The sequence below is a fragment of the Bos mutus genome, chromosome 3 (genome assembly GCF_027580195.1).
Source record: "Bos mutus isolate GX-2022 chromosome 3, NWIPB_WYAK_1.1, whole genome shotgun sequence".
NCBI lineage: Eukaryota > Metazoa > Chordata > Mammalia > Artiodactyla > Bovidae > Bos > Bos mutus.
In genome coordinates, this window is record NC_091619.1 from 3,550,436 (window position 1) to 3,564,328 (window position 13,893).

A 13,893-nucleotide genomic window follows, 5' to 3' on the forward strand; every position below is an offset into this window, starting at 1 on the left:
TTTGAAAACAACAGAAAAAAGACACCAGGATAAGGTCAGTCTTATGTGTATAGGACCAACACCTATGGCTCAACAACAATCTGTCTTTAAAATCTGAATTATCTGTGCTATAGTCAGAACCCAAATTACGATAACACGACTACCTTACAGGTGAAAAGCATCTTGCAGTTTTCAAAGTTGATCTGATTAACCCTCTGAGGTAGGCAAGCAGATATAATAATACCAGTTTATAGATGAGAAAATGCAATTGGGACTAAAATCCTATCTTCTGGAGTATTTGGAAGGTGGGGAGAAGAAAATGAAACTACTTGGCATTTACAAAATTAAAAAGCCAAATATCTGTAATAGAAGGGGGAAAAGCTATCATTGGAAACAAAACCTAAAGTAGTTTTAAGTCTAAATGCTGGCACCTGTAAGAAAGTACAAAAAATTTAAGTTCAATGACTGTATTTATCTTTACTGTTTTAAAATTACAAAATAACTTTTCTATTATAATGGCATATAAACATCAGCATTAGAGAAGCAAGCGCTTAAAAGGGCACAACAGTTTTACTTATCTTGCACCCTGTCCATGATAAGCATTTAGCCAACTGATAGAAATAAGGCCAATGCTTAAAAAAACAAAATAAGCATTCTTCCAAGGCTTCATAAATACATTATTACAGGGATGCCTCCTTTCACTTATTTCACTTTATCCCTTTAATGGGATCTGTCAACTTTTTCTAATGAGTCTGATGCATGAAACAGATTCAAAGGAAGATACAAAGACAGACAGCTGTGAGGAACTTCACCTCCAATAAGCTTCAACAAACACATTAAAAGGAAAGCTGTATGACAGAATGGAAGCCTTTGTTGTGATTGCTTGTAACGATCCAGGAAAAGGGGAAGAGCAAAAACAGACAGATGAATAGTGACAGGCAGTGAAAAGATACTTTGAGAAGAAATATTTGAGCCTTCAACAAGCTACTCACTAGGACTGAACGACAGATGGAAAATTTCTACAGCAGCTACTCAAATCCAGAGGGAGGGGAGGACACTCTCAGAATGGACCAGTTTGATGCACACTTCCCAATGGGAACCAGGGGAAGTAGTAAAAAAGAGAGGCATGAGCACAGGATTTGGCAGCAAATTAATACTTTTTTAGTAGTCATTTCAAAGATTAAGCCTGGCTTGACATGCAAAAGTATAAGCACATTAAAATAATTTCACTGTCAGTTTACTTGGAAGCTCAAGCTAAAAAAAATAACTTATTTTTAAAATCTAGGTTGTAAATATATTCCCTTTAAAACAAATATCTTTTGCCAGGCTAATACAAAAGATCAGGTTACACTAAGCCCCCTGGCTTAATCCTTATGGGAGAGGTATCTAGAACACAGGTTTTCCTTAAAGATCTCTGTTTTCTTATTATTTACTTAGTGCAGAGAGTGTCCCTCTTCAAAGAGAGATACTCAGAAAGATTAGAATTTTAACCAGTCCTCTAGATTTGAGGGTTTTTGTCTTCTGACTCAGAACTAATTTTTTCTTCTTGGAAATACTGTCAAGCTGACTGCTAATTTCTCTTCCTGTGTTCAGATTTATTTGAACCAAGGCAAAAGAACCCTGCTAAAAAGAGTATGCTGACTTCTAGAGGAGAAAGAATGTGTAAGTCTATTCCAAAGGCTCCTTCCACTTGGTTAAATACCAAAGCATCTCCTTCCACTCTGGTTAAGGGGTTACTGGAAATCAAGAGAGTTGTGAGTACAGAAAAACACTTAGAAATGGTAAAGAGAGCATTAACATTAGTAACATTAGTACAAAATTTTCAGTACCACATATACTAAGTATAGCAATTATAATGGTATTATATAGTAATCCATGCACTTTACACATTCAAGAGCAAGCATAAACCCCAACTGGGGTCAAACTTTCTCCCTCTCTTCTCTGATTTAGGGCCTTTGATTCTGATGCAAATGTTTTCCTACGAAAGTGAAGAAAATAATTTCTTACCCTGGGCATTTCATGATGACCAAAGAGAATCCATTTACCTAAGGACCCCAAATTGCTTTAGCTAGGTTACAAGGAAACTGCTCTGCCAGCTTCAGGTAGCATAAACACTACTCTTAAAGAGTGGAGCAGTATAAGGCCCTTCTCATCCCCATGCTCTAGGAAAGATTTAAGCCCCAGTGGTCTAAGGATTGGTTTATGCATATAACAAATTCACTTCTCTGTGATCTAGAATGGAAGTACTTGTACACCATTCTTAGAACTGAGAAAACAGTCACTAAAAACTGTCTTAGTAGCAGGTAACTCTCTCACAGATCCCCAGTTGAGAAAGGCTATTCTAAGTAACTGCCCCTGGTCAGCTGAAACAGCATAAACTGGGATCCAGCCCCATTTGGCTCCTAAATGCTGAGACAGAGAGGGCTTTGAAAGTGTGCACAGTTAAAAACTATTAAAAGTCAAAGCTTGGTTACTGGAGGAGTGAATAATAAGCTCCCTGGTACTAGCAGTGAGGAGAGGGCACAGGATCCACAGTGCCTGTGCCTACCTCTTCCTGCTGGCATGGCTGGTCGCATCTGGGTGTACTTCAAAAAACCTAGCTAGTCTGACGAAAAACTGCAATGGCAGAAGCCCTTAGGAGAACAGAGTAGGACTGCCCTATCTCCAATACAATCTTGTTTCTACCACTTCTTTCTTGATTCTGAACCTTTGAAAACTGCAGAGCATGATGCAGAGCTTTTACTTTCCAACTGTCCTCATCTTCCCCTTGGCTTGTTTCCATACTACATGAATCTTAAATAACTGCTATTACAACATTCCAAATGTTGCGCCCAGGAATCCAAATTTTCAACTTGCTGTTTATTAATGGTTAGAACAGCAAGTATTAATATCATACTGCTCCAGCCCACCACAACACAAGGAGTTGGGAAAAGTTATCAACTTTCTTTGTTACCACAAAGAACCAGGTAAAGACCTACGAGGAGTCCTTTTCACAAAATGGAAACAGTGCTCTGTGGACTAGCCATGGACTTTTCAGAGTCCAATCTCTAAGAGTTTTTAAGGCAACAAACAAGTAGAAACAATTTAGCAACTGCTAAATAAATCTAACTGGGCAGGCAACTATAGCATTTAGCTTCATTTCCCTACTGCATTTCTCAACAAAGCACTTCCATTTTTCTAGTGTGTCAATCTCACAGGTACAACCCTTTCTCTGCATTTAAATTCTCAATTCTCCTCTATACAGTCCTAAAAATTTAAATTCTTATCCCCAAATTAAGATACTGTATATAAACTATGAAAGGAGGAATTATCCCAACTACTCAAAATCTACAAGTTATTTAATTTTTCATCCTAGAAGTCTGCCTGTTAAAAGGTTTTCTGGACATGAAAATCCTTCCTCCAACCCTCATTCTCTTTACAGTAGACGGTATATAATAGAAGGATTTTCCTATTTCTAAATGAAGCCACAGGATCTAAAAGCCCTGTTTCCCTGTACTAATCTATTCCCCAACTTCATTTCTGTCAAAGATTTTTCTTATTTTAGTGGAAAGCTTGATTCTTAAATACTCCCAACAGTACAAAGACTGATTTAACTAAGAAGTGGAATTTTCTTAAAATTAAATTTTCTAGAGCAACCACTTTCCTGAGAATACTTCTAACGTGAACCATCAAAGCACATTTAATATCTTCAGAAACAAAAACACTATTAAATGAAAACAGAATACTCTAAATTTTTCTGTTCCAACTCAACTACCCTCACTAAGCAATTGCAGTTTTGCGCCAGACACAACCAGGTTGTCCCCTGAACTTGGGCAGCTCACCAGAAATATCCCAAACGCGCACAGTCTGGTCCAGGCTGGCTGACACGACCAGGTCTTCTGAAGGGTGGAACTGAGCACACATGACGTAATGATTGTGCCCTGTTAACACACTGCAAGAGGGAAAGAAAGACAACACCAAATCAGAGGCCGGAACCAACAGGCTCCCACATGTCAAACGCCATATTCCACACTGAACAAGTGCACGTCCAAATACACTCTTTTGGAGGCCAAGGCAAGTCATCCTAACAATTCTGAATTAACAATAATAAGCAGAGTCGGCTGTTTCAAGCTTGGCTCTCTTCTCGCTTGTAATGTTTCAGTGTTTATTACTAGTTTCAAAAGAACTGAGACTCCACAGCATTCCTCTCATTAAAGATGCATTAAACTATCAAAATAAATGAAATCTTATTCATACTAAAACTATCTGTTAGCTTTTAAGGGGGTATCCCTTTTAAAGGACGTCACTTTAAATGGTCCTTACATACTTATCAGATCAGTACATACTTATAAAAAGCTCTATAACCAAACACTAGGCAGGACAGAGGTCTAGACCCTGACTCAGGTTTCTCGGAAACAGAACTGAAAACCAGCTAAAAATTTTGTCCCAAAAGCCTAGCTATATGACTTCTTTCCCCTGGAAAGAAATGATCAGAAAATCCAGGTTCACATATTACTAATGACACTGCTTCTGTATTTATCTTTTTATATACAAGAGTGTCTTACAATCAGTAATTAATCAGCAGACATAGCCCATTAGGGACAGGAGATGATTGTTCTAAAGAGAAGCTGATTATAAGAAAACTAGAAACGAAGGTTTTTTTGAGCTCTCTGTCTCCTGCTTTACCAGACACAGGTTCTGGACTGCCAATTCCACACTCGGATGGTCTGATCATCTGAGGCACTCAGAATCCAAGGGTATTCCTGAAAAATATTCCAGACAAAGGGTTTGAACATTAACAGATGTGTTCTTCCAGGTTCCATTTCTCTCTTTGGAGGAAATATTTCATTGTCTGACATCTCAGCTAGTCTCTAACTGATTCTGAGTTACCAGGCTAGTGGTCTATTCCTCCTTACCATGCTACCAGCTCTTCCCAACTTTGGTACTTTCAACTATAAGGTTTAAGAGTGGAAGCAAGACCATGATAGATTCTCAGAGACAAATAGTATAATATATATTTACAATTACTTTTACATATGTGCTTATGTATATGTGATTTATATTTATAAATAGTTAATCTTGTAAATCAAGATCCTGTGAAAGGATCTCTACTTAACTCTAAGATTGGAATATTGTTTTAAAGTCTGACTTGTCCCTGCCAGACCATCTAGTCTCAAAAAATTCCAGAGTCTCAGAGAAGAAAGCAGAAAGTAACATGTAAAAACAATTCATCCCTTCTACAGTCTTTAAACTTTTTAAGAGAAGGAAGTATTTCTTAGTCACAGTTGTCTCTCCGGTGTTTAGCAGAGAACTTAACGAGCACAAGTAAGCACACACTTACTAAACTGAAAAAAATAAAAGGAAGTAAGTTTTTCGTAAGTTCCCAGCTGAATGGTAACTTGTTCTGGGCAAGAGTCTTCAGTGAGCCCTTCGTGGCAATGACAAACAGTTCCTTCTGAATAAGTTACCTATTGAATGGTTGTCATTCTCAACTATTTCAGCTATAATTTTCACATTCATCTTCTCCTATTCTACCCTAATTCTTTTTAATTTTAAAAAAGGAAATAGAGTGTAATTAGCCCAGAATTTATTGTTTATTTTGTTATACTTTTTCTTACTTAATTCAAGAGACTTAAGTTTACTAAAATAGTACAAGTTAATTCTAATAGCATATATTAATAATTATAGAGAAATCCAGTCAGGATGGGATGAGATTAAGAGGCTGGGAGTCTTAATCTTTAACTCAGTATCTGTCTGCTATGAAACCTAAAAATCAAAAAAGGTAGTAAACTTGGCTCAGGGAACAGCCTCTACCAGGCCCTAAAGTCCTAGGATAAAAAGCACATGATTGTCAATGCTTCAAAACATTGGTTAGCATCAAAATGGCATCTTATCTTGACATTCCTCCAAGAAACACCTACTTAGTAACATCCCACATGTGATTAGCCTGCAAACTTCTGTTTGCCAGTTCAGCAAATTTAAAATCAAATCTCTACTTTTCCTTACAGAGAATCAATGCCTTCCTCATAAAGGCCACTGAATCCAATTAAATTCAAATATAACCCCAAGTGCTTCCTCTTACAGAAGCAAACAAAGCAGAGAGGCCAACACTCCACAGATCCTAGAAGAATCAATAATGTGATTCTGTCATCAAAAGCAATCTTCAGGAGCATGGAGAAGATTCCTACAGGGAAACTGAAGAATGCTCCAAAGCTAGAACTACAACAGTTACTTACATGATGAAAAAATGTAGTGCGGATGTAGTCTAAGTGCCCAAGCAATGTGAAGAGACAGCGCCGAAGTTTGTAATTCCACACCTGCAAAGACAAAAATTCAACTAAAGGAATAAGGACGTAAAGTTGTGAGCCTCCGTAAGGCCCAGGTTTCTCAATAAACAAGCTGGGATTTATCTTTTGGCATCTTTAAATAGGTAGAAATCTTGACAGGGAATCTTGTTTAAGGTTGGAGGGGAAAAGACTATGAATGAAAATGTAAGTCAGCTACACATGTGTGGGGAGAGGAAAAAGCAAGGCTAAGGAAACCTAAAAGATAAAATGACGGAAAGGTTTTTCTTTTTTTCTGGGAAGAAATCATGTCTATTTAATAAGACAAAATGTTTATCTAAGGCTCAGCTTGAAACTCTTCTACTGAATAATTGTGTTCTTAGCTTGAATACAGACCCCTTACTTGGTGCTTACCTATCACCTTAATTGTGGGTAAAAAAAGTAGGATGGATATGACTTCAAAGGAAACAATAATATAACATATAGCATCATCTTTTGTTAGGCTTGATGGCAAATGATGCCCATACATTCATGGTCTGTACTCACCTATCATGCAAATATACTTTAACTCAACACTATGGAAAATACAACATTGCTCAGATAGACTGAGCTAAGCAGAAAAATATCATATTTAGATAAGAAGTTAAGACAGCTATCCAAGTATCAGGCATCGATGGACACAATTGAGAAAGACGCTGAAACCAAGACCATAAATGTAAGACAGCTCACACTTCCCATCCAGAAAAACTCCCAAAAGTATAAAAAGAAAACAGATGCCTTTTTTCCTTCTATAAAATTTAATGCTTCTTCCGTCTATGGGGTCGCACAGAGTCGGACACGACTGAAGTGACTTAACAGCAGCAGCAGCATAATCTATCCAGGCCAGCCTATTACTATTTTTTCCTATTTTCACTTAAAAATTGTTTTCTTTCATAAATCACAAGTGATCCATTTCCTGTAACAAATTTGAATAACCCCAAATCCAGCATTTCCAAACAAGAATGTAAGCTCCCTAAAGGCAGGGTCCTTGTCCATCATGCTCAAAACTACACCCCCAGCATCTAATGTAGCAGTTAACACTTAATAGGTGCACAAAAGGGATGTACAGCAGAAATGAGAAAAGATAAATAACACAAAAAGTGAAAATATTAGAATATCCTCACCTTCATCTGTTGAGTCATCTATAAATAAATACACATGTATACAGTGGAGTTTGACTTTCACACAAAAATTAAGACTATACCATAAATACTATTGTGTTAACTAGCTTTTTCCCCCTTATAGAGTTCAGTTTTTTAAACTTTCATTATTTCTTGCTTCAGATCATCTTGATTCCTTTATAGGCCTCTATCAAGTTCCAGAACTATGAATTCTGAAAGACTATAGGGTTTTTAGACCCGAGCCATTTGTGATTCCTATCTTAGTCTGTGTAAATCAGGATTATACTAATGCTACATTTATCTGGGTGTAGCAAAAAATATGATGGTCCACAAATATGACTTTTCAAGATGCTCCTACTTTCATCAGAGAAATATAAATCCCAGCATGACAGCACTACATACCCATCAATTAGCTAATTTCTTTATTTAATAACATCTTTCAGATATAATTCAAATCCCATATAATTCACCCATTCTAAAATACAGTAGTTCTTAATACATAGTTATTTAACCATTAGCACAATCAATTTTAGAACATTTCATTACCACCAAATGAAAACTATACCCATTAGGAGTCATTCCTCATTTTCTCCCAATCCCCTCAACCTCCAGACAACCATTAATTAACTGTCTCTACTGATTTGCTCTACTGATCTGAACACTGCAAGTAAATGAAAGATAATTCATTTTCAAAAGTACTAATGACTTTGGGAAAAAATTGTTTTCTTAAATGTCACTCAGTGTTTGTCTTAAACAGATCATGAAGAACCCAAGTTAACCATGCGTAATACTCAGTGGTCACCACTTTTCTAGAAATAAGACCAAGGAGAGACAGCCTGAAGAGCTCCTGAGGCCCATCAGGTGGTCCAACTTCCACTGCCTGCCTCCAGGATCAGTGCCTAAAATCTAGGAAGGAGCTGTGCCCCCTGTCATTCTAATGCACATTTTCTCTACAGATAGCTGTCACTCCTCACGCCTGTTACATAAGTCCTACTGTATAATTTATAGCCTCCTAAGGTAGCTTCTGAAAAAGATTATTTTTTTCCATGAAGTAAATTTCTCTGGTGTGGTTGGATACGTCATCTCCTCTGCATTTTTAATGTCACGGCCGAAGCTCACGCTCTGTCCCTTTCGTACACGGACTTTTGTAATGGTCTCCTAACTAGTATCTGCCTCCAGTCTTGCCTGAGTCATCCAATCTTCTCTCTATATTGCCATTTAAGTAACCTTTTTTATTTTAAAAGAAGTGTGAACCTGGGGGCTTCCCTGGTGACTCAGTGGTGAGAAACGGCCTGCCAATACAGGAGACACAGGTCCGATTCCTGGTCCGGGAAGATCCCACATGCCACGGAAGAACTACGCCTGTGCACACACTCAACTCCTGAGCCCGTGCACTATAGAGCCTGTGCCCCAGAGCAAGAGAAGAAACCACAATGAGAAGCCTGCACATAGCAATTAGAGTAGCCCCACTCAAGCAACCAGAGAAAAGCTTGCACAGCAACAAAGACCCAGTCCCGCCAAATAAATAAGTACGTAAACGTGAATCTAGTATCACCCCTCTATTTAAACTCCTTTAATGGTTCCTTGTTATTTGTATGATAACATCCAAAGTTCTGAGTACTACAGAGAGGTCCTCCATAATCCGGCCCTTCTCATCTTCTGCTCCTCTCACTTCTTCCAGATTTTATCCAAAACTAATTATAGTTTCTCAAATGTATCCAGCTATGTCATGCTTTTTGTTCTTGTACTTAGATTGTCCTTACCCATTTCACTTTGTTTATCTATGGTATATTCACTAATCTGTACATGTCATTATTAGGGTGTATATTTAACTCCTCCACTAGAATAAAAGCTCCTTGAGAAGAGAGGCCATTTCTTATTTACTTTTGAATTCTAAAAATAAAAAACAGCATCTGCAACATAGTAAGCATTCAATAAATGTTCACTGGATGCTCTGGATAACGTCAAAAGCCTGAGCTCTATACAAATGAGACATCTGGTTTTTCAGTCCCTTCTGTGATTCCCAAACTTCACATTGCCTGTCCTTTACTCCCAGTCATCACAAGCCCGCTATACCTTAATCTTATAGTCATCTCCTCCAGAGACAAACAGTGGCTGCTGCTTATGGAAGTCAATGCCTCGTACTGGACCTAGGGAAGAAAGCAGGCAATACATGTTAAAAAGACAGTTATGCTTCGAGTCTCTAAGGTGATTCTTATTCAGAATTTTCCAGTTCTATCCCTCCCATGTTCTTTAATCCTAAAGAAAGCTTAAACTACTCCAGAAGACAATACTTATATTTCTTTTAGCTTCTTCCTAGAAACTGTTATCTTACCATCATGCTCATCAAACTTGTCAATGAGGGTACACATCCGATAGTCCCATAACTGGATGACTCCATTGTGTAAACTGGTCAGGATCCAGGGTCTTTTGGGGTGAAAGCTGAGTCCTGGATTTAAAAAAAAAAAAAAAAAAAAAGACAATGGTCCAATGAGCAAAGCCCCACAATATCACCTCCTGCCAACTGTGATAAGAAAATGGGACAGCTAGGTAAAAACTGGGTTCATATATTCATTCACTGGATGCCACACATTGTGACTTATATGGTATCATGTGTTGGATTTTTTTGTTATATTACCTTAAATACTGCTGGGCTCTGATTTAGGATGCAGTCACTTGGAATTAGTTGATCCTTTTGAGGCATGCTTTTTAAGTTTTGGATGGGTCCACAGCAGCCTTTAGCCTAGATCTAATCTGGCATCACTGTTAAAGCAATACCCTTTTGAGATTTCTATATGATGCCCTATAGTATTAGGAGGTCTATACTGGCCAGTGGGAACACAAATTATTCCCAGCTCTATGTGAGCTCCATGGATAGTTCTGCCTTCTCCTCTCCAGTGGTTCTTTCCCAGGCCTTGGTTTATTTCCTCACATGCATTAGTACTCGGACAAAGGCCTGACAGGATCCCCTGCAGAACTTCAAGTTCCTCTGTGCAGTTCCTCCTCCTTCTCTAGTATTTTGTCCAGCAAATTCTAGCTATCTTGGCTTCCCCGAACTCTAAACTCTGTCTTCTCAGTGAGACCACAGGGCTCTTCTCCTCCTCCCTGTACTTCAGCCTGGAAACTCTCTCCAGGTAACAAGCTAACACAATCATAGGATTCATCTTGATTGTTTTTTTAAGTAATTTTACTTATTTATTTATGGCTGTGCTGGGTCTTTGGGGCTGTGCAGGTTCTTCTTGAGTTGCAGTGGGCAAGGGCTGCTCTTCATTGCAGTGTGCAGGCTTCTCATTGCAGTGACTTCTCTTGTTGTGGCGCACAGGCTCTTGGGCACACGAGCTTCAGTACTGAGGCACATGGGCTCAGTAGTTGCGGCTCCCAAGTCCTAGAGCACGAGCTCAACAGTTGTTAAGCCTCACGGGCTTAGCTGCTCTGTGGTATGTGGGATCTTCTCAGACTAGGGACTGAACCCGTGTCTTCTGTATTGGCAGGCATTCTTTACTACAGAGCCATGAGGGAAGCCGGACTCATCTTGTTTATTTCCCTTTTCTCAAGAGTCATTCCCATGGAGTAAGAAATGGCAACCCATTCCAGTATTCTTACCTGGAAAATTCCACAGACAAAGGAGTCTGGTGAGTTACAGTCCATCCGGGTCACAAAAGAGTTGGGACATGACTGAGTGACCGAACAAGCAAGAATCACTCTCCTGCACCGCCTGTTTTCCAATGTCTGAAAAACTTTTGTTTCACACGTTTTGTTCAGTTGTGCAGGTATTTAAGGTGGGACGATAAACCTGGTCTCTGTTACTCCATTATGACTGGAAATGTGAGTCCACAGAAGTTCGGAGAGTATACTTTCAGGTTTTTAATGCAATACATATTGTTTTATGAAACTGGAGATAACATTTTAATGTTTTACAAACTTGATTTCACTTAACTACATATAATGTATCTCATAACATTTTAAGTACATCTAGACTTAGCCTCTTTCTTTTTAATGACTGCAATGTACAAATATACCACTTTTTAAACTATTCTACTAATGGGCATTTAAGTTTTTTCCCCTTTTATCTACCAGAAAAGATGACCCAATGAAGATGTTTCCACACATAATCCAGTCTGTTTGTATTATTACTGATTTACACTAAAGACTAGAAATCAGATTTGTTCAGGAACAGGGTATGTACATTTAACATTTTGGTAGATACTATTTGATTGCAAAAAGACTGTATCAACATATAGTCTGACCAAGTTTCTGAAGGTACTGAGAATGGGATGTTATCAGTTATTTGTTATTTTGTTTTAGTACTCTAACATCACTTCTTTCATTACTAGTGAGGTAAAGAGTATTTTCATTTATTTATTTAAAACTTTTATTTCTTCTTCTAAGCTGTCCGTTTTCCATTAGGTTGCTCATTCCCCACTCTCCTTCCCATTATATACAGGAACATTCATTAATAGATATTAACTCTCAAATATCTTGATATTCCCTCTCTGGCCAATTTTCTTCCCTATGCCCGATAAGGAAATTAGGAGCAGAAGAGAAAGCTCTAGGATTATAAAGACACATTTCAACCATCCAGGAATTCTTAAGGGCACTCTTCTTTATGATCAAGATTCCCAAGAGACAAAGAAACTTCTCAAAACTTATTCTCACGTTAACAATGGCCTCCAGTTTTTGAGCTATTGAGTCTACACCAGTCATCTTTTATATACTTTCTCATTTTAATTCTCTCTAAAAAAGAATGTTAATTATTCATGTATTACAGATAAGGAAATAGATTTAGAAATGTTAAGTTGCCCAAAGTCCTGCAGTTTACTGCTGCGGCTGCTGCTAAGTCACTTCAGGTGTGTCCGACTCTGTGTGACCCCATAGACGGCAGCCCACCAGGCTCCCCCGTCCCTGGGATTCTCCAGGCAAGAACACTGGAGTGGGTTGCCATTTCCTTCTCCAATGCATGAAAGTGAAAAGTGAAAGTGAAGTCGCTCAGTCGTGTCTGACTCTCAGGGACTCCATGGACTGCAGCCTACCAGGCTCCTCCGTCCATGGGATTTTCTAGGCAAGAGTACTGGAGTGGGTTGCCATTGCCTCCTCCAAGTTCATTACTGAATGTTTCAGAATTCCAAAGTAAGTCCATATGACTCCAAATAGCAAGTTTCTAACCACTTTGTTATGCTACATCTTTTATAAAAAAATTTTATATTAGTAAAGAGTCAAGGTACAAATATTTTCCCCAAATCTCTGCCTCTGCCATTCTAACATTCTAAGAGACTACTATTGCAATATCAGTTGTTTGCAATCCACCTACATTCAGTGACGCACAAGTTTTAGAGCTGTCATATTCAGGAAATAAAAATAAAAGACGTCCCATTAAATTTGAACTTCAGATAACCAACAATACTAAAATGTTACTTGCTTTTTATCTGAAATTCAAATCCAATTCAGTTCAGTTCAGTTGCTCACAGTTGCTCAAGAGTCTTCTCCAACACCACAGTTCAAAAGCATCAATTCTTTGGCACTCAGCTTTCTTCACAGTCCAACTCTCACATCCATACATGACCACTGGAAAAACCATAGTCTTGACTAGATGGACCTTTGTTGGCAAAGTAATGTCTCTGATTTTTAATATGCTATCTAGGTTGGTTTTAACTTTCCTTCCAAGGAGTAAGTGTCTTTAAATTTCATGGCTGCAATATCATCTGCAGTGATTTTGGGGCACCCCAAAAAAAAATCTGACACTGTTTCCACTGTTTCCCCATCTATTTCCCATGAAGTGATGGGACTGGATGCCATGATCTTCGTTTTCTGAATGTTGAGCTTTAAGCCAACTTTTTCACTCTCCTCTTTCACTTTCATCAAGAGGCTTTTTGGTTCCTCTTCACTTTCTGCCATAAGGGTGGTGTCATCTGCATATCTGAGGTGATTGATATTTCTCCCAGCAATCTTAGTTCCAGCTTGTGCTTCTTCCAGCCCACCATTTCTCATGATGTACACTGCATATAAGTTAAATAAGCAGGGTGACAATATACAGTCTTGATGTACTCCTTTTCCTGTTTGGAACCAGTCTGTTGTTCCATGTCCAGTTCTAACTGTTGCTTCCTGACCTGCATATAGGTTTCTCAAGAGGCAGGTCACATGGTCTGGTATTCCCATCTCTCTCAGAATTTTGCAGTTTATTGTGATACACACAATCAAAGGCTTTGGCATAGTTGATAAAGCAGAAATACATGTTTTTCTGGAACTCTCTTGCTTTTTTGATGATCCAGCGGATGTTGGCAATTTGATCTCTGGTTCCTCTGCCTTTTCTAAAAGCAGCTTGAACATCTGGACGTTCAAGGTTCACGTATTGCTGAAGCCTGGCTTGGAGAATTTTGAGCATTACTTTACTGGCATGTGAGATGAGTGCAATTGTGTGGTAGTTTGAGCATTCTTTGGCATTGCCTTTCTTTGGGATTGGAATGAAAACTGACCTTTTCCGGTCCTGTGGCCAC

At 38.5% G+C, this 13,893-nt stretch overlaps 1 protein-coding gene across 2 annotated transcripts in view; it reads right to left on the reverse strand.

Moving 5' to 3' along the window:
• The window catches only part of COPA (COPI coat complex subunit alpha), a 44,034-nt gene that overhangs the window by 28,856 nt on the left and 1,285 nt on the right, over positions 1 to 13,893 (reverse strand). For both annotated transcript variants that reach the window (XM_070366017.1, XM_070366012.1), the window contains exons 2-6: positions 9,738 to 9,851; positions 9,479 to 9,552; positions 6,195 to 6,275; positions 4,645 to 4,721; positions 3,801 to 3,910 (exon numbers count right to left, since the gene is read on the reverse strand). In XM_070366017.1, coding sequence (XP_070222118.1) covers positions 3,801 to 3,910; positions 4,645 to 4,721; positions 6,195 to 6,275; positions 9,479 to 9,552; positions 9,738 to 9,851 — 456 coding nt within the window. The remainder of the gene's footprint in view (positions 1 to 3,800; positions 3,911 to 4,644; positions 4,722 to 6,194; positions 6,276 to 9,478; positions 9,553 to 9,737; positions 9,852 to 13,893) is intronic.